Source organism: Mytilus edulis, chromosome 8 (genome assembly GCF_963676685.1).
Source record: "Mytilus edulis chromosome 8, xbMytEdul2.2, whole genome shotgun sequence".
NCBI lineage: Eukaryota > Metazoa > Mollusca > Bivalvia > Mytilida > Mytilidae > Mytilus > Mytilus edulis.
Window position 1 is genome coordinate 57,647,255 of NC_092351.1, and position 22,411 is coordinate 57,669,665.

At 33.8% G+C, this 22,411-nt stretch overlaps 1 protein-coding gene across 4 annotated transcripts; it reads left to right on the forward strand.

The window, feature by feature from the left end:
* The first annotated feature begins 1,082 nt into the window (after window positions 1-1,082).
* On the forward strand, window positions 1,083-21,137 carry LOC139485990 (uncharacterized). Of its 4 annotated transcripts, none has more exons than XM_071270671.1 (2): window positions 1,083-1,244; window positions 2,682-4,518. In XM_071270671.1, the coding sequence occupies exon 2, from the start codon at window positions 2,689-2,691 to the stop codon at window positions 4,372-4,374; it is 1,686 nt and encodes a 561-aa protein (XP_071126772.1). In that variant the 5' UTR covers window positions 1,083-1,244; window positions 2,682-2,688; the 3' UTR covers window positions 4,375-4,518. The 4 variants fall into 4 exon arrangements, with proteins under 4 accessions (XP_071126772.1, XP_071126771.1, XP_071126773.1 ...); XM_071270670.1 differs by lacking the exon at window positions 2,682-4,518 and adding an exon at window positions 19,314-21,137 and having other exon boundaries at window positions 1,090-1,244; XM_071270672.1 differs by lacking the exons at window positions 1,083-1,244; window positions 2,682-4,518 and adding exons at window positions 17,584-17,689; window positions 19,314-21,137.
* The last annotated feature ends 1,274 nt before the right edge of the window (window positions 21,138-22,411 follow it).

A 22,411-nucleotide genomic window follows, 5' to 3' on the forward strand; every position in this document is an offset into this window, starting at 1 on the left:
TAGAAATGTATTACACCCCCATATTTTCAAACTAAAAATTTATAATAAAAAAAAAATTATTTAAAATTTTAGTTTAAATTCTACATGTATGTACACAAACCTGGTACTCTAAATCCACAAAAATAAAAAAAAAGTGTATAGTGGGGAACTATATACTCCTTTAAACTTAGTGATCACATACATGCACACATGCGTCTGCATAACGTTCATTTTGTCGTCTGTACACTCTCATTCTTCCATCCCTTCAACGTAAGCGAATCTGGACTCATCACTAAAAATGACGTTTTGCCACCTAACACGGTTTCAATACAAACGTGCATTCGCCCAATGAAGCCGTGTAGTTCGATGACGCTGTTTAAGAATGGCTCCTTCTTCTGGACGTCGTGAACGCAAACCAGTCTCTCTTAGCCTATTGCGTACAGTTTGGGCGGATATCCTTGGATTATGTCTCCCAGGTGTTTGTCTTGCGGCAATTGTAGCTGGCAAAAACCGATCCCTGAGGTAAGTGAATCTTATTCGACGGTCTTGGCGTAACTTGAAACCGGCTTTTTTTTATGTCACCTTCAATCACCTTTTGTTTACCTGATATTAAATCACTCTCATTAAATTTAAAACCCGTGTTCGGACGACATATATGTGGTTTCGCTCAAAATTCAAAAATACGCTAAAATGACGTTATTTTCCGGTAAAACAAAAACAAAAGTGCACTAACCTACGGACTTATGGCTCTTTTAGAATATGCAACTAGTCGCAATACATATGTTTTTCTTAATAAAAATTATAATGTAAAACAATTGGGTATCGTTTCTTTTTTTGTCTAGTATAGTTAATTCTTAAGTTAGTTATTTCATCTGGAATTTATATGTCATCATACATTTTCAAGCATGAAAAAAGATCTACTCTAGCGGCGTATATCACGCAATATGCTCCTCTGATCGAGTACAACTGCCAAAAGCTAAAACAGGAAAGAAGACAAAACAGCGTATGACGGTCAAATATTTTAACAAGTAGAAAGGTTCTTGTCGTCGGATAGGATAAACAAAGAATAAAAATGCCGATCTTTTGTCACAAATCAAATATTAATTGTGTACACCATTTGAAAATTATATTGACTATAAAAATTACCTGTAAACGTACTTGAAATCACGTGGTTTCTTGAACATATTTAGAAAAAGGAGGATTTTTAACCCGACGAAGAATTGTGGAAACTCCGGGTATATTTCTATTGATCTTCTTATTAAAAAGTGAGTATAATCCATTTGTTCATTATTTTATCTTTTATCTTTTGTCGGGAAATTAACAATAACACAAATGTTCAATTTTACTTTCGTTTTTACGGTACATTACTCATGGAAATAATCAACAACTGATAATAACTAGTGCAAGCCCTGACGTGTTTTTAAAATTTGATTTAAATGTCGATTTGAATCCTATTTTATTTACAGTTTACACCTGCATTATATACAATGTAAGTTCACATATATTAATTTGAAATGAACAGATATAAATGTAATATTTGATACATGTACATGTGCATATATATATATAGATACATGTGTATGATAGTGAGGTCAGTTTGGTTAAGTATCAAGTCATAAACTAGTACATTAGGTAATTTACATTTTGATTATTATGATTTTGATTCTGTAGAGTAAAACTTAAAAGAAATAAAAGCGGCGGAACGTCTGCAAATAAGGTTAAGGCCAGTAACCATGGTAACTCCTTTTTTATTTTTTATTTTTGATTTGTCGTGAAATAAAAATAACACTAATGTTCAGTTTTACTTTCGTTTTCATGGTACATTGCACATGGAAATAATCCACAAATTAACTAGTGCAAGCCTAGAAGAGTTTTAAAATTTTATTTCAACGTCCATTTAAGTCCTACTTTATTTATTTAAAAACATCTGAGACCTTAATGTTGTCCTTAATTTCCGGATTTGTAGGTAATATGATATTCCTCGTTTTACTTTAATTCAGACTTTTAAAATTAGGGGGATCTGTTTTTTCTCTCTATTTTTCTCTATTGTGTACACCATCATAATGTGATTCGTTTTTCAAAATAGTTCGTATTTCATATATATAATTATGCTATGCGCATTTTGTTTAGCTAACAGAGCAATGATATAAGTAACAACTCATTGAATTATAGAGGCAGTCGACAATGTAACAGACGCAGTCAGAATTTGGTTGACCGTTTTGGAATATATATTTCAAAGATGACGACGGATATGTTTAAAATGTTGTAACCAAAATAATAGGTCTCGTCCTCATTTTCTCGAACATAATTATCACCTTGTATATACTTACATCAGCAACGTTATCTGCTTTCCATTCTAGCGCACCTTGGACCACCCACATTTTTGGTGGAGTTCGTGTTGCTCATTCTCTAGTTTTCTATGTTGTGTTTTGTGAACTGTTGTTTGTCTTTTCGTCGTTTGCCATGACATTGCCAGTCTGTTTTCGACTCATTGATTTAAATGTCCCTTCGGTATCTTGTGACTGCCTTTTGAAATTCTAGATGGGTATGTCAATTTAAAATCATTTCCAAAGACAGTGTAAAAAAATATGAGAGGAGATGCGAGTAGTATGTCAATACTTTCTTAACCTACTCAACTTTACCTTTGCATATTGGTGTTTTCAACTTAATAAGATGATATAATCTTTAAATTTCAGTTTCAGGGTCATAATGTCCTATTCTACAGCTCTGTGTGGCGTATGCTGTCTTCGTCACCTTTCCAAACCATCGACTGGCTGGTGTCTAGAATGTGAAGAAGGACTTTGTTTGGACTGCAAAGAACATCATAGTTTACTCATGGCAACACGGAATCATAACATCATTCCTATTAGTGAGTATCAGAAGTTACCACAAAACGTGATGAAAATCACACAAAACTGTAGAAAACACAACGAATTTTTTCAAATCTTTTGCAGAAAACACGATTGCCCATGCTGTAGAAAATGTATTATCGAAACACACAACAACTGCAAAGATTTAATCGAAATCGAAGATTACATCAAAGATGTTAAGTCCTCGGCTAGATGTAATGAGCTTGAAGAAATGCTGAATGAAACAGCTGAAAATTTTAAAAGAATCCGTATCAACAGGGAGGAAAACCTGACATCACTACAGGAAGAAAGAAAGAAAATAGAAAACGATATTGTACAGACCAGGATTAAAATCAACCACTATCTAGATAAACTACAAGCCGATCTTATTCAAAATCTATTTTCAAAAGTGGAGAAAGAAAATGAAAAAATACAACAGGTATTGAAATCGTTAGAGGAAAAGCAGTGTCAAATAAAAGAATATCAAAATACCTTCGAAAATATTAAGAAATACTCGACAGATGTTCAATGTTTTCTCTCTATGAAAATAATGGAAACCAACATGGTGAAAGATAAAGAATTCATTCAATCGTTAATAGAAAACGAGAGCCTTTGTCAAGTGATATTAGTTTTAGAAGACACAATTGACACTGAAAAAATAACTGTCAGTATGCCGTACATAGGAAAAGTAAACGTGAAATACTCTCCAAGTCAAGTCAGTATCATGAAACAGAAGGATAAGCAAGCGCAGACGAAGGCGACAAAAACGACCATTAAATCAATTGCAAATATCGCCCTTAAGATTGAAAAGAAGATTAGCACATGTGGAGATGGGTTGACGGGATGTACACTACTACCACATGGCAAAATTGCATTGGCAAATGAGAATGAAAGAAACATAAAAGTAGTAAAATTCGACGGGTCACTTGACTTTAAGATCGATTTATACCCGTACATACCTGTTGACATCACATATATTCCAAATACTAATACCATCGCTGCTACTTCTAGCAAATCAAATGACATTAAAATCGTTAATGTAAATACAAAAAAGGTGCTGAAAACGTACTCTTTAGACTCAAGCTGTGCTGGTATATCGTATTCAGAACAAAAAATTATCTTATGCTCCACAGAAAAGGGAATTCTTGAATTGAATCAACATGATGGATCAGTAAAGACCATTGTATCGGTCCCACTGGATAGTTATTCTCGTGTTGCTCTTCTAGGGAATAAGATCTACTACACAAAGTTACACAATGAATCAGTGACATGTTGTAATCTACAAGGAAACATACAGTGGACATTTAAAAATCCCGAAATGGCATGCCCATTCGGTGTAACTGTAGATACTTTCGGAAACGTGTTCGTCGCCGGCAATTACACCTGTAATGTTTTTGTCATATCTTCAGACGGAAAACAACACAAAGAACTGCTGTCTGCCAAGGATGGTGTCTATATGCCAAGTTGTTTGAGCTATGATAGAGCTAACAACCAGTTACTTGTTACAAATTATAAAAAAGGTGCACATCTGTATAACGTTAAGTAGAATAGCAGTATACAAATCCGTATTGGTTAATTTTAAGTTGAGAATTGCTGACAAAAGTAATGATAGAGGTGTTCACAAACAATCCATCAATTTTCAAATTAGAACGGTAACCGAAATCAAATAATCTAAACTGTATTTAAGGAATGACTGTTTTTTCTTTCTCTTTTTATTCAAAATAACACTAATGTGGTGCACACTTAATGACCTGCGTAACAAGTAACTTTAAAGTATGCATCACGTTTTTTTTATATAGATTAGCTCCAAAAATCACCCTTGATTTCACGGTCACACGACAAGAAAATGTCTGAATAGTTACGTTTATAAGCAAAAATATTCAGCAAATCAGAAGACTACATCCTATCAAATTATAACGTATTGCTATGTGTGGAGATTCCCTCAATATGAAACCGAATAAGATATGCTCAGAACTCAAAGTTTGGAATATAAAATAGATGTGCATTAAGACAATAGTCTTTTTCATTTGAGAAGAAGTACACTTTAAAAAAAAATTAAGGAGAATGATAAAGCAACAAGTCAGTTTATCATACTCACTATAATGAAAAACAGAATAAAGGGTCAGGGTATCCGTTTAAGACCTACCGAATAAGACTATTTACCGGATTTGTAAAAACATCAGCAACATGACGGGTGCAACATGTAGAGTAGGATCTGCTTACCATTCGGGAGCGCCTTAGATCGCACATAGTTTTGTCGGGGTTTTATTTACCATTATTTGTCTGTATGTCTTTTTCATTTTTAGTCATTTAGTCATAACGTTTTCAATTTATTTTCTATCTATGAATTTGACTGTCCCTCTTGTATATTTCGTCACTCTTTTAAGAAATATTGGATAAAAAGAAACACATTATGGGCCTACTTAATCAAACTGAATAATATGTTAATTAAGTCGTGATTAAAGATCAGCATCTGGAATTAGTCTTCACTAGGGAAAGGGGTTACCAATGGCCCGTTAATGAATTGACTTCATTTTTCGACTGAGATCAACATTTTTGTCGAAAAGGTCCATCTGATACATCTAGCAGGATACTGTTTCTAGATCTAGTTTATTATCAAATGGTGTCTCCTTTACTCCTCTTAAATTCTGATTGGTCCTCAATGCTCTTTGACTTCGTAATTGGTATGGCCTTTTTAACTTTTTTTAGATCGTTACTGATGCATCTTTTGTAGACGAAACTCGCTTATACGGGGCGCCGAATGGGACTCTTGTGGTTTTGTACAAAATTCAATTCTGTCATAACAAAATCATTTTTGTCTTACAAAACTATGTGCTACAGACTTGTTTTGTGAGAACTTCAATTTTGTGATGACAAAATTCATTTGTGTAGACAAAATTCATTTGTGTAGACAAAATTCATTTTTGTCATGACAAAATTCATTTTTGTAGACAAAATTCATATTTGTCATGACAAAAGTCAATTTTGTCTAAAAGGTATGCAAATATAAACATATTTGCATACAAAATTGACTTTTGTTACCTGATATGGAAATTAAATCACAAAAGTCAATTGTGTGAGGTAAGATTCAATTTTGTGAGACAAAATTGACTTTTGTGAGACAAAATTAACTTTTGTGAGACAAAATTGACTTTTGTGAGACAAAATTAAATTTTGTGAGACAAAATTCAATTTTGTCAATTTTGTTAATTTTGTTGAGACAAAAGTCAATTCTGTCAATTTTGTTGAGACAAAAATCAATTTTGTTGAGACAAAAGTCAATTTTGTTAATTTTGTTGAGACAAAAGTCAATTTTGTTAATTTTGTTGAGACAAAAGTCAATTTTGTCAATTTTGTTGAGACAAAAGTCAATTTTGTGACGACAAAATTAATTTTTGTGACGACAAAATTCAATTTTGTAACAACAAAATTGACTTTTATGAGACAAAATTGACTTTCGTGAGACAAAATTGACTTTCGTGAGACAAAATTGACAAAATTGACTTTCGTGAGACAAAATTGACTTTCGTGAGACAAAAATCAAATTTGTTGAGACAAAATTCAATTTTGTCAATTTTGTCAATTTTGTTGAGACAAAAGTCAATTTTGTCAATTTTGTTGAGACAAAAGTCCATTTTGTCTCACAAAAGTCAATTTTGTCAATTTTGTCTCACAAAAGTCAATTTTGTCAATTTTGTTGAGACAAAAGTCAATTTTGTCAATTTTGTTGAGACAAAATTCATTTTTGTCAATTTTGTTGAGACAAAATTCATTTTTGTCAATTTTGTGTAACAAAAGTCGATTTTGTATGCAAATTAGTTCACAAAAACCAAACTTAACTAATTTGAATACAAAATTGACTTTTGTCGCCCAATTTTCAAATTAGGTAACAAAATTCAAGTCTGTGTAACAAAAATGAATTTTGTCATGACAAAAGTGACTTTTGTCCGCTGATAGATAATTTTGTATGACAAAATTTTAAATTTGTAGTATGATACAAATTTTGTTAAACTGAACTTATTTTTGTTGAACAAAAGTCACTTTTGTCCGTACAAAATTGAATTTTGAGAACAAAACCACAAGAGTCCCATTCGGCGCCCCGTAGCTTATGGCGCAAATGCAAAATTTCAACCCAGGTATTTATGAGTGTATTTGCAATAATACCACCATGATATGATCATGTTTAAAGTCGATCAATGAGATATCATATTAATATTTTTGGTCATATAAAATTGAGAAAGGAAACGGGGAATGTTTCAAGGAAAACAACCCGACCATAGAACAGACAACAGCAGAAGGTCACCAGAAGGTCTTCGTGCAGCGAGAAATTCCCGCACCCGGAGGCGTCCTTCAGCTGTCCCCTAAATAAATATATATATATTCTAGTTAAGTTATATTGAACGCCATACTAAACTCCAAATTATACACAAGAAACTAAAATTAAAAATAATGCAAGACTAATAAAGGCCAGAGTCTCCTAACTTGGGACAGGCGCAAAAATGCGGCGGGGTCAAACATATTTATGAGATCTCAACCCTCCCCCTGTACCTCTAGCCAATGTAGAAAAGTAAATGTATAACAGTACGCACATTAGAATTCAGTTCAAGAGAAGTCCGAGTCTGATGTCAGAAAATGTAAAAAAGGAAAATAAACAAAATGACAATAATTATACATAAATAACAACAGACTACTAGCAGTTAACTGACATGCCAGCATGTTAGGGGTTTTGTAACGTATATATAGAACAACACGATTTACCTTCATCAGGAACGCTCAAAGTCGAATATTTGAACGCAAAAGAAGTACAAGAACTAGCCTTTCAAAAAGGGCTAGTCGACTCTTAGCTGATGAAAATGGAAAGTGCTCTCGCTTTGTGGATTAATTCATTTACTAGAATAGCCACGTGCATCAATCAACAAATTTTACCAAACACGTGAGGTCACACGTTATGAAGTAGTATATATCGTTAAGCTGTTGTTTACGAAACTCCAGAAGATTCGACTATTTATAGATAAAAGTTACCTGTGTACCAATATCATGAATATGCATGATAAATGACCAGGCAAAATCTATTTGCTAAAATAGAGAGGACAAATCCGATACTCTACGGGATTGAAGGACATTTACTAGGTTTGGATTGTCCTAACCAATCAATAAACTTTGATTATTCACGTCTCGTAATATCTTCCAATCAGGTAGCAAGAAAAATTCACGCACTGACTTTACACATGAGCGAGGCTGAGAGAAAGAAGACGTCTGAGAGAATTTTTCGATTTTTTCAGTGTTTAGTCCATATATTCCCAATTGTATTATATCCGTGTCACACCTTGTATAGTGCACTTAAATATTTATAAGTTTTTCTTTAAAAATCATAGTAATTTTTTAGATTTTTAAGGATTTAGTTTTTCATTTTTGTTTGAACTTCGCGCCCGGGGTCCGCCATCTTTTCCCGTGCTAAAGACACCTGGTAAATACCGGTTGTACAACACTATAAAACCTATGTCACTTGTTAAAATCAAAGGCAACTGTTTTAAAATAAACTTGGGTGATGCCAGAAATAAAACTTGCAAAAGAAAAGCTATTCTAATTTCCGATAGCAAAGGAAAATACATCCAACAAGAAATATCAACAGAAAAATGTCTGGACCTTACAAGTATTTCTCATTAAGGGTTACAAATAGACAGTAAGAATTTTATTTAGTCAACATTGAAAAGAACTATTAAAAAAAGGGAGAAAGCTATTGTATTCTTATGGATTTGGACTTGTAACCTTACAACAAAAACCGACAAGCACATTCAGCTGACCAACGATACCCCAGAATATCATAGTAAAATTGATGACATAGCAAACCGATTGTCAGACTGGAAAGCACAAATCCAGGCACGCTATAAACACACAAGAGTCATAATACTTGAGTGTCTGCCTTACAGTATTGTAGCATACAACGACGTAAACGGTCTCCCAAATCCTACAGAAGCATTTTTAGGACAAACTGCTAGGCTAGAACAACAAATCTATTACCTAAATGCACTTATCAGGAACATTAACAACAAAAACCTGAAAGTTACGACAAAGGCAAAACAAAGTAAAATAGATTTAAACAACAACCTAGTGGAATCCGACAAAACAGGCAAGACCAAACCGAATCGCTACACCTCGCCAAACTTCTCATCCGACGTTCTACGTCAAACAAAGTTTCAAAAACAAAAAAACTAAATATTACGTAGACTATAAAGTATACACAGACGGAATTCACCCAGGTCCAACATTGGCAAAACTTTGGCTACGAAGAACCTGCCAAAGAATTGTACAACTCTGCTATTAACAGATTTAAACCGAGTAAGGCTCAAGCTTGCTAACAACAGCATCATTTAGTACAACTCTGCTATTAACAGATTTAAACCGAGCAAGGCTCAAGCTTGCTAACAACAAACATCATTTAGTATAACTCTGCTATTAAAATATTTAAACCGAGCAAGGCTCAAGCTTGCTAACAATAGACATCATTTAGTACAACTCTGCTATTAACAGATTTAGGCCGAGCAGGGCTCAAGCTTGCTAACAATAGACATCCTTTAGTACAACTCTGCTATTAATAGATTTAACCCGAGCAAGGATCAAGCTTGCTAATAATAGACATCATTTAGACACAATATCCACAGATTGCTGTCTCTTTTTCAACTATTACTCCACATCTCAGAACACCTGTCAGTAAACCTAGCTTTAAAATCAATCTGTGATTCAACTAAAATAAAGAGCTACATATTAACTCATCAGACGGAACAACATAATTAAATGCAACAAAATAATACTTTTATGCCAATATAGCAAGGATATAGCTTGCTGGGTACAACTATATCCATAGTAAGATAACTTCTAGTTTAAAAGCAAGATTATAACTTGCCCCTATTAAAACATACTGAGTTTAGAGCCTGCTTGAACTACAAATATTCAGAAACCATTAACATATAAATATAAGAACTTTTAAAAACAAACTCAATCCTATGCCTACAAGAACATTGGTTACATGGATATGAATCCATAGCACTAAAAGAAATTCTGCCAGACTGCGACTATCATATCTCGCGCTTTGATGATAATCTAATTGATTTGGAAATACAAAGAAGAAGGGGGAAAGGGGGAGTAATAACCATATGGCTTTAATCAATCTCGCATAAGGTCAGGAAGCTAGAAAAAGAAGAAAGAATAATAGTCACTGAAATTCAATCTGAACCAGTTAAAATCATACTAATGAACAGTTGTATGCCAACAATGGCAACAGGATCAGACAAAGAGTACAGAGAATATCTTGATAAAATTACGTCAATGACTGATAAATATGAGCAAACACACAATGTGTTCATAGTGGGGGATTTGAATGGAACACTCATGCCAAGTAGAAATAATAACCATGACAAACTGCTTAAGAACTTCTGCAGTCAGCATCAGCAAAAGCATACAGTTAAAAATGCTCACAAACCTACGTTTAATCACCATAATGGAAATTCAACCTCGCAGATAGATTACATCCTAGAAAACATCAGGGGCAATAATCTTTTGGATTCAACGATTATGGACCAAAATCCCCTTAACAGTTCAGCACATGTACCAGTAAAGGCAAAAACCAACCTGATTGTTAAGGGAAAAACTAAGATTAACAGCACAACAAGCAAAAAGAAAACTATTCTGAAATGGGATGAAACAAACATTGAAAACTACCAACAAAAAGTAATTCAAGTGAGGAAGAAGAATGAAATGCAAAATGAAACAGATGTAGAACAACAAGCAATTAATATCATAGACATTTTACAGGAAGCTACTGAAATGAGTGTTGTCAAGAAAATAGTTGCCCTGAAAGGACCAAAGTGGAAAGCCTCACCAAAAGTAAAGGAATGTATAGAAAAGAACAAAAAAGCATTCTATGCATGGAAGCAAAAAGATCGACCAAAGAATGAAGGAAATACAGAATATCAAGAAATGAAAAAACATAAAAGAGAGCTAAGGAAACAAATAAGAAAAGAAGATCATATTGATAAACAAAACTTTAATAACAAGCTAATGAATAAACCTGATTCAAAAGCCTTTCATAGACTGATCAGGAGAAACAAGCATGAATCCAAAGATGCAAACTCCAAAGTAATTAAGAATTAGAATGAAGAAGAAATCATGAATCCAGAAGAACAGTCGCGTATATTTGCAGACTACTATGAAAAGCTAGCAGTTCCATCAAATGAGGAGCACTATGACGAGGAGTACCTAGAGGATCGCAAGCACAGACTGGAGTTAATGAACAACATTATTAAACATCAAATAGATACTTGTAACATTACAACATTTAGTGAGGAGGAAATAATAAAAGCTGTAGGCAAGCTCAACCCAGGAAAAACAGCAGATGAATACTAAAGAACCGCAGAACATTTCATCTATGCAGGTAAAAGCATAAGCCCAAATATAATGTCTCTATTTAACAACATAATGCTTACAGGAAAAATACCTAAAGTGTTCAAAACAGGAATTTTGACACCTGTACACAAAAAAGGAAAGGACTCCACCCTACCAACAAATTATAGGGGAATAACTGTTACATCAGCCCTAGGGAAAGTATTTGAATATGCCTTACTTGACAAAATGATAGATCTTAACAATAACCAATCCGAGCTACAATTCGGATTCACTCAAGGACTATCTCCAATTATGGCAGCATTAATAGTTTCAGAGGGCATAGTCCATGCAAAGCAACAAAACCTGAACCTGTTCTTAGCTACACTTGACAGTCAGAAAGCATTTGATGTGGTCCACCACATGATTCTCATGGAAAACTGTTCTATGAACTGCCACCAGACATCTGGAGAGGGTTCAAGATTTATATACCAATATGTCATCAAAAATTAAGTGGAACAGCCATCTAAGCGAGCAATTTTCAATAAAGCAAGGAGTAAGGCAAGGGAGAGTATTATCAACCCATTTATACAAGTTATATATAAATAAACTACCTGAAGAGCTAGAAAGAAGAGGTTTAGGATTAAATATAGGTCTTGATTACTGTGGAAGTCCATAATGTGCTGATGACATTGTTTTAATGACCACAGATGAAACAGAAATCCAGGCAATGCTAAATATTGCCTACAAATTTTCCTGTCAGCATCGCTACAATATTCAGCCAGAAAAGAGTACACTTATCAAAACAGATAGGATAAAAACAACCAAACAACAACATCCTATAACTCTGGAGAAAACCCAATAAAAGAAGACCAACAGACAACCCATCTTGGCATCATCAGAGCAAGTAAGAACGAAACAAAAATGAATATTCAAGAACATATCAGTGTAGCCAGGCGGACACTAGTATAATATGCAATATAGGCCAGAATAAATGGCAAGAACACTTCGATGGAAACAAAGAACTATTAATGCAAGTAAGTATTGACTCAAGCAAAGTACGGGAAAATATTCTAATTCTCAACGAAGAAATTTCAACAGAGATAGAAAGAATAAGCAGAAAACTGTGCTATGACCTCCATTGTGGAAGAACATTATTTCACAAAAGGATAGCAGTATCAAAGCAGTTTGAGGCAAAAGACCCCGGGTGCAATGTCTAAATAACTATTAATGTTTACCCCCTCCCCCCCCCAAAAAAAAAAAATTAAGTTAGTTAATTATCAGACATATATCTTAAAAGAATGGCTTTAAGCTTAAGAGTAAACTCAAATGGACAAAGTAACACAAAAAGGAATATTCAATATTTTAGATTTTAATAAAAGCCTAAATTAGTAATGTTTCACATTAAATATATTAGATTTTATAAAAGTTCTATGATTCCTTTTTAATCCACTTCTATTTTAACTGAAGAACAACTGGTAAAATAGAAATATACTAATATAAATTTTAAAATTGAGAATGGAAATGGGGAATGTGTCAAAGAGACAACAACCCGCCCAAATAAAAAACAACAGCAGAGGGTCACCAACAGGTCTTCAATGTAGCGAGAAATTCCCGCACCCGGAGGCGTCCTTCAGCTGGCCCCTAAACAAATATATACTAGTCCAGTGATAATGAACGCCATACTAATTTCCAAATTGTACACAAGAAACTAAAATTAAAATAATACAAGACTAACAAAGGCCAGAGGCTCCTGACTTGGGACAGGCGCAAAAATGCGGCGGGGTTAAACATGTTAAAGTTGTGAGATCTCAACCCTCCCCCTATACCTCTAACCAATGTAGTAAAGTAAACGCATAACAATACGCACATTAAAATTCAGTTCAAGAGAAATCCGAGTCTGATGTCAGAAGATGTAACCAAAGAAAATAAACAAAATGACAATAATCACGGCTGGTAATCTACACACGCAGAACATTTGGTTCTGCAATGAAAACCGTGAGAGGATTTTCCGGTTGTGCTTGAGTGGAGTAATTGTCACCGCTTCAAAAGGTATGTACATTTCTAAATCTCAATTTTCTTATTCAACTGATCAAAATATTGAAAATCAGAGAATGCTATGCTGTGGTGAATACTTTAACGAAGAGATACATGTATCATTCACTGTTGTACGTAGAGTTGAACTGTTACAAAATCAGTTGCCCCACAAGAAATTGCCTTAAAAAGTGACATTTCAATTTTGAAATGGTTCTATTTACAGACCTACAGGTTCAAATTTAGTTTTTGTTCGGGCAATGGGTATGAATAATGATTTTGGCGGCGTGTACGCTGTCCGGTGTTGATAGACGTCTTAATAATTCCAAAAACTACATTTTTTCATTAAGTCATGCGTGAGGGGATCGGTTCTGATTGAGGACATCGTGAATGCGAGAGGGGAACCAAATGTTCTGCGTGTGTAGATTACCAGCCGTGATAATACATAAATAATCTGTACAGTAAAATACATGTAACAGTTAATTTTAATTGTAGTGGTGTACATAGTTTAATCCCAGACCATTAAATAGCAATCTATATTTTTATTAATCCTTTTATTTTTTCTGTCAAGAAATAAAGAAATAAACTATGTCCTTTTACCTTTTACTAGTAAATCTATTTCACTCCTTTTTAATCTGTGCGTTATAAGATATTTTGATTAACATTATTTTATGCTTAATGTACATAAAATAGTAGGTGTAAATATTTTTTATGATAGATTTTACATTACTACATGGTTTTAGGACAACAATATTCTTGTAAGGATTGTATATATTCTAATCTAGTCTGCTCCATGTTTTTAAACAGTATCAAATAAAAGATAAGGGATTTTTTTTACCGTGTGACACGGGTGCTCCGTTACGGAGGAATTTACTTAGAGAAGAAGAAGACTGTCCACCTTTCAATTCTTAATCTCGACTCCTAGAAGTCGATAATAAGAACCGAAACAGTTGAAGAGCTATATTACCAACTTAAGGGTCTAAAAAAACTTATTTCTATCTAAGGTCAACTTTGCCAGAAAGAAATGGAGGTAACTTCTGAAGCATGTTTGAAAATTACATGTTTTGTATTATTATTTCAGTATAACAATAAGGTGGTGATTAAAACAACAGAGTCTTAATGATGTGAATGAAACGAGCTGGATGTCACCAAACGGCTGTCAGCATTGTGCAAAACTAATACAGTCGTGTCAGCTCTAAAAGGCACGACATGACAAAACGTGAATAAATACAAACGAGAAAACCAACGCCCAAAAAAATAATGTAAAACGGTTATTGAAGATAGAAACCTATGACAACCTCTGAAATACATACTCCTGACAAGGTAGTAGGTACAGACACATATTAAATAATGATGGCTTTTTAAAGATAATTTTGTGAGTGTCCAATCCTTCCAACAACAAGAGACAATGGTGGAAAATCGCGACATTAGAACAAATAGTAAACACCTATCGGAATGAGTTGACTAGAGTTGCGCAAAGCGATAGCTTACATAAAGACAAAAAAAACCTCTTGAGTACAGAAAAAGTTTAAGCCTATGGTCTATTGAACTAATAATTTTCATATAAACTATCCTATAAATTTTCAAAATCCTTCCTTATGTGTAAAACGAACAAATTAATTTAATCATTGGTACACACGGACACACATAGAAAAAAGTTTCATGTACCTTGTACACCTACTTCCAAGGAGGTCATCGCATTTGAACTCATTGAGATAAAGAACTAACTTTTAACAAAAATTGCAAATTCTGGGGCATTCGAACCCCAATATTTTTACGACCAATGCATTTGAATTGGGACATATCGTTAGAACCCCCGGGGCCACCTCCAATTTTTTGACGATAAATACATTTGAATTGGGGCATATGGTTGGAAACAACCTTTATCCTGGATAGGGCCCCTTCTGATCCATCTCTGGGCTATTATCTATGCAGGTAAACATGGAGAAAACTTTTTAAGATCTAAAACTACAAGTCGAATAATAACAGACAATACCATGGTCAATAGCAATGAATTGATCCAAGAAGGTGAGCCAGGTGAGCCATTCCTGTCTGCCGAAAAACACTTGGACAATGCAAATATAACCAAATCGAACTCGATCAAAGAACAAATTTAGACCGAAAAAAAAATATTAATTTGCGATTTTTGTGCTCCTACATGTACAATCATGCACTGATGCAGCCGTTTTATCTGTTTGTCAAGAAATTCAGTCGATCATTTCGTCGATTTGCATAAAAAAAAAGGAAATATATATCATGAACAACTACATAACTGGCAAGTAACAAAAGAACACACCTTGTGACAAAGCGTGGGTCCACTATAATAACTGCATCAACACGTGCACAGACGGCAATTGGAAAACTCCGATAAGGCCTAGGAAAAGAAGTATTGTTGTTATTTACATGTATTTGTATTATAACGGTATTGTATATCAGTCAGTGCCGGCCTTTATCATTGTGCATTCTTTTATATATGTACCTAATAAAAAACAGTTAGTGTCTGAAAAACTAGCAAAACCATATCACAGATTCGTTTGTGTTTCAAATCTGTGTTTGTTTGAAAGTGGTTTATCATAAAATTTTTGAGAGAATTAGTCACGGTAACATGAGTAAAGAGGGGTTAAATATACAAGAGGGACATTCCAACTCATAAACCTAAAGAACTGAAAACTCCATGGCTAAAAACGAAAAAGATATAAAAAAATGAACAATAGTACACAAAACGCAACATAGAAAAATAAAAAGTACGCAACACGAACCCCACCATAAACTGGCGATAATCACAGATGTGATAGCTTGACATATATCTTGACCTACTGTATAAAAAATATTTATCGGTGATGTCCCATATTGTTAGTATCTTGTTTTTTCGTTTGTTCTTAGCAAGGAGGTTGTCTCATTGAGGTAAACATGGTTTAGCCAATATATCATTTTACTCTCATTATTTACTTGGATATGAAGAACGTGTTCATTCGTGTAAGTGATGTGATTAGCACTAAACATGCGAATCAATCCAACATTTCATTATATATATATATAAACCCAAGCACATCCGTCATCACTCAAATTTAAATAGATGAGTATATAATTATGTGTTCGCAATCGCAAAGGTAAATTAATGTCTAATTCATTGAACAAGAGATGAGAGTTCTTAAGATAGGAATTAATGTATTACACCCTCCATATTTTCAGACTAAAAATGTATATAAAATTTTTTTTTATTTAAATTTTAGTTTAAATTCTACATGTATGTACAGAAACCTGCTACTCTAAATCCACAAAAATAAAAAAAAAAAGTGTATGGTGGGGAACTATATACCCCCCCCCCCCCCCGTAAACTTAGCTTGTGATCACATACATGCACACATGATCACACATGCGTCTGCATAACCATGATAACGTTCATTTTGTCGTCTGTACACTCTCATTCTTCCATCACTTCTACATAAGCGAATCTGGACTCATCACTAAAAATGACGTTTTGCCACCTAACACGGTTTCAATACAAACGTGCATTTGCCCAACGAAGCCGTGTAGTTCGATGACGCTGTTTAAGAATGGCTCCTTCTTCTGGACGTCGTGAACGCAAACCAGTCTCTCTTAGCCTATAGCGCACAGTTTGGGCGAATATCCTTGGATTATGTCTCCCAGGTGTTTGTCTTGCGGCAATTGTAGCTGGCAAAAACCGATCCCTGAGGAGAGTGAATCTTATTCGACGGTCTTGGAGTAACTTGAAACCGGCTTTTTTGGATGTCACCTTCAATCACCTTTTGTTTACCTGATATTAAATCACTCTCATTAAATTTAAAACCCGTGTTCGGACGACATATATGTGGTTTCGCTCAAAATTCAAAAATACGCTAAAATGGCGTTATTTTCTGGTAAAACAAAAACAAAAGTGCACTAACCTACGGACTTATGATACTTTTCGAATATATATGCAACTAGTCGCAATACATATTTTTTTCTTAATACAAATTATTATGTAAAAAAATTGGGTATCGTTTCTTTTTTTGTCTAGTATAGTTAGTTCTTAAGTTAGTTATTTCATCTGGAATTTATATGTCATCATACATTTTCAAGCATGAAAAAAGATCTACTCTAGCGGCGTACATATCACGCAATGTGCTCCCTCTGATCGAGTACAACTGCAAAAAGTTTAAACAAGAAAGAAGACAGCGTATGACGGTCCAATATTTTAACAAGTAGAAAGGTTCTTGTCGTCGGATAGGATAAACAAAGAATAAAAATGCCGATCTTTTGTCACGACACAAATATTAATTGTGTACATCAGTTGAAAATTATATTGACTATAAAAATTACCTGTAAACGTACTTGATATCACGTGGTTTCTTGAACATATTTAGAAAAAGGAGGGTTTTTTACCCGACGAAGAATGAATCAAGAATTGTGAAAACTTAAATTTCTATTGATCTTCTTCTTAAAAAGTGAGTATAATCCATTTGTTCATTGTTTTATCTTTTTGATTTGTCGGGAAAATAACAATAACAAAAATGTTCAGTTTAACTTTCGTTTTCACGGTACATTACTCATGGAAGTAATCCAAAAATTTACTAGTGCAAACCCCGACGAGTTTTTAAATTTTGATTTAAATGTCGATTTGAATCCTACTTTATTTATAGTTTACACCTGCATTATATACAATGTAAGTTCACATATATTAATTTGAAATGAACAGATATAAATGTAATAATTGATACATGTACATGTGCATAGATACATGTGTATGATAGTGAGATCAGTGTGGTTAAATCTCAAGTCATAACTAGTACATTAGGTAAGTTATATTTTGATTATTATGTTTTTGCCAATAGAGCCAAACCATATGATTTTGATTATGTATGGTGAAACTTAAAAGAAATAAAAGCGGCGGAACGGCTGCAAATCAGGTTAAGGTCAGTAGCTACTTTTTGATTTTAGATTTTTGATTTGTCGGAAAATAAAAATAAGAAAATGTTCAGTTTTACTTTCGTTTTCATGGTACATTACTCATGGAAATAATCCACAAATTAACTAGTGCAAGCCCAGAGGAGTTTTAAAATTTAATTTCAATGTCGATTTGAGTCCTACTTAATTTATTTTTAAAAAGATCTGAGACCTTAGTGTTGTCCTTAATTTCCGGATTTGTAGTCAATATGATATTCCACGTTTTACTTGAATTCAGACTTTAAAATTAGGGGACAATACAGGAGGATCTAGATGGAGGTCCTTCATTTCTGTTTTTATGCCCCATTAATGGCCATTATGTTTTCTGGTCTGTGCGTCCTTCTGTTCGTCCGTGCGTTCGTTCGTCCGTTCGTCCCAGGTTCAAGTGTATGTTCGATGTAGTTTTTGATGAAATTGAAGTCCAATCAATCCGTGTATTGGGGACACATTCTTGTTTCTCTCTATTTTTCTCTATTGTGTACACCATCATAATGTGATTCGTTTTATAAAAATGTTCGTATGTCATGTAGGCTATGCAGAATTTGTTTAGCTTAAAGAGCAATGATATAAGTAACAGCATGTACACTTAAACTGTGTTAAACTGTATTCGACAAAGTTTTCATTGAATTATAGGAGGCAGTCGACAATTTAACAGAGGGAGTCATGATTTGGTTGACCGTTATGGAATATAAGTTTCAAAGATGACGACGGATATGTTCAAAATGGTGTTACCACAATAATAGATCCCGTCCTCTTTTTCTCGAATGTAACCTTCCAAATAAGACTTATCACCTCATATGTACGTACATGAGTAACATGATCTGCTTTCCAGTCCAAACCATCCGACATCATCCCCCTCCCCCTTTTTGGTGGAGTTCGTGTTTCTCAGTCTTCTATATTGTGTGTTGTTTATTGTCTTTTCTCCGTTTGCAAATTCATTGTCAGTTTGATTTGGACTTATGAACTTAAATGTCCCTTTGAAATTCCGTTGAGAGTGTACAAAAATTTGAAAGACGAGATGCCTGGTATTCAACAACACTTTCTTATTTCCTTCACCTTTACCTTGATTTTTTTTTTATGTTTGCAACTACAGTTTCTTTTTTAATTTTCAATATTTTATTTCAGAGTCATAATGTCCGATTCTACAGCTCTGTGTGGCGTGTGCTGTCTTCGTCACCTTTCCAAACCATCGACTGGTTGGTGTCTAGAATGTGAAGAAGGACTTTGTATAGACTGCAAAGAACATCATAGTTTACTTAAGGCAACACGGAATCATACTATCATTCCTATTACTGAGTATCAAAAATTACCACAAAACGTGTTAGAAATCACAAGAAACTGTAAAAAACACAATGAAATTTTGCAAATATTTTGCAAAAAACACGATAGTCCCTGCTGTAGGAAATGTATCATCGAAACACACAATAACTGCAAAAATTTAATCGAAATAGAAGATTACATAAAAGACATTAAGTCCTCGGCTAGGTTTCTAGAGGTTGAAGAAATGATGAATGAAACAGATGAAAACATCAAAAGAATCCGTATCAACAGGGAGGAAAACCTGAAATCATTACAGGAAGAAAAAAAGAGAATAGAAACCGATATTTTACAGACCAGGATTAAAATCAACAACCATCTAGATAAACTACAGGCCGATCTTATTCAAACCCTATATGCAAAAGTGGAGAAAGAAAACGAAAAAATACAACAGGTACTGAAATCGTTAGAGGAAAAGCAGTGCCAAATAAAAGAATATCAAAATACCTTTGAAAACAATAAGAAATATGCGACAGATGTTCAACTTTTTCTCTCTATGAAACTAATGGAAACCAACATGGTAAAAGATGAGGAATTCATTCGATCGTTAATAGAAAGCGAGAGCCTTTGTCAAGTGATGTTAGTAATGAAAGACACTTTTGACACTGAAACAATAACTGTCAGTATGCCGTACATAGGGAAAGTAGATGTAGATTACTCTCCAAGTCAAGTCAGTATAATGAAAAAGAAAGAAAAGCAAGCGCAGATGATGATGACCAAAACGACCGTAAGGTCAATTGCAAATTTCGCCCTTAAGATTGAAAAAAAGATTAGCGCATGTGGCTATGGGGTGACGGGGTGTACATTACTACCACATGGCAAAATTGCATTTGCAAATGAGAAGGAAAGAAACATTACAGTAGTAAAATCCGACGGGTCACTTGACTTTAAGATCGGTTTATACCCGTACATACCTTTTGACATCACATATATTCCAAATACCAATACTATCGCTGCTACTTCTAGCAATTCAAATGACATTAAAATCGTTGATGTAAATACAAAAAAGGTGCTGAAAACGTACTCTTTAGACTCACCCTGTGCTGGTATATCGTATTCAGAACAAAAGATTATTTTATGCTCCACAAAAAAGGGAATTCTTGAATTAAATCAACATAATGGATCAGTAAAGACCATTGTATCGGACAAAATGGATAATTACTCTCATGTTAGTCTTCTAGGGGATAAGATCTACTACACAAAGCCAAATAATAAATCAGTGATATGTTGTGATCTACAAGGAAACATACAGTGGACATTTAAAAATCCGACAATGACATACCCATTTGGTGTAACTGTAGATACTGACGGAAATGTGTACGTCGTTTGCAATAATTCTAACAATATTGTTGTCATATCTTCAGACGGTCAACAACACAAACAAATGTTGTCTTCCAATGATGGTGTCTGTCTGCCAAATGGTTTGATCTACGATAGACATAATAACCAGTTACTTGTTACATATTATTTTAACGGTGCAGTTTTGTATAATGTAACATAAGTAGAATAACATTATACAGATATGTAGTTTTATTTTCCTATTTGAGAGTTGCCGAACCAAATGTTTGTAGAAGCTTATAACAAATAATAATTCAGTTTTAAAAATAAATCTTTCACTGTGATAAAAAAAAATTAAAGCTTTTATGTACATTCTTATTGCTGTATATAATGCATTCAGTATAGATATTTGGGTTCAACTTCAATGGGAACGCTCAAAGCATAATTCTTGGGAAGTCAAAAGATGGATTTGATTTTTAAAAGGGAACTATCGTTCGATTTGATTTCAAATGAAGATTTTTTATTTTAAATCCAGTATGCGAAAGGAACGTGTCAGTAAATTATAGACCCACTAGAATGAAAACGTAATCCAGGAGCAAAATAAAGGCTATTTAATTACTTGTTCCATCGTCTAAAATAAAATAAAAGGATACTTCTCTTAGTGCAAATTTATCATATGGAAAAGATATATGTTATAGAAACGATGATGATGGATATAAATTAACACGACCTACCCGAGCAAAAAAAACATATACAGAAATCAGAAGATGTGGTATGAGTGCCAACGAGACAACTCTACATCCAAGTCACAATGCTTAAAAGGGCAAACCACCGAATAAACATGTTAAATGTGAATTGAAAATTAGATTATACGAGTTTCTTATATACTATGTTCCTAATTTTGTCATTTTTTCTTAAGGGAGACGGATTTATATAAGTTTTTCTTGTTTCCAAATCCCTGTATTTATATTGTATATTTATATTTCATGCACTTTTTGAATAAATATTGTTTAAACTAAAAGGTTAACAATTGTAGATATAGTTTGTCTAAAATTCTAAGCTGTGATTACTAAACAGGATTAAAGAACAGCTTACACCAAGGAATTAGATTAGAGATGACATTCTTATCAAAGCTTCTAAATTCTGGACTTGGTCTCCAGCATTTTGCTGAAAATTTCCTTTATGCTTTTGTTAATCTTAAGTATTTTGGCAGACAAAAACGTTTTCTGTGTCAAAAAATTAAATTAAACTAATTATTTGCAACCACAACCACACACAAAGACAACTACGTATAATATGTATATAGACGGTACACCTACTATCAAAAGGTAAAATACAAAACTACCTAACTCAAATCGAAATGTCCCTTATTAAACGGCAAAATCAAACCCTCAACCACATCAAACGAATGGAAAACAAATATCGTATTCCTGTCTTGATACCGACATTTCCTTACATAGAAAATGGCGGAATAAACATGCAAGGTTTCATAGCATAGTTTAACTTCTCAATCTTATCGCAGTCGCATAAAATTTCATTATATTGACAACAATGCGATGGAAAAAAACATACAGACATAATAGGTAAAAATGTCAAAAATAAGGGGCAAGAACGTGAACTCATTTGAA

Coding starts and splice junctions, on each gene's coding strand:
- LOC139485990 (XM_071270671.1), top strand. CDS start 2,689: ATGTCCTATTCTACAGCTCTGTGTGGCGTATGCTGTCTTCGTCACCTT.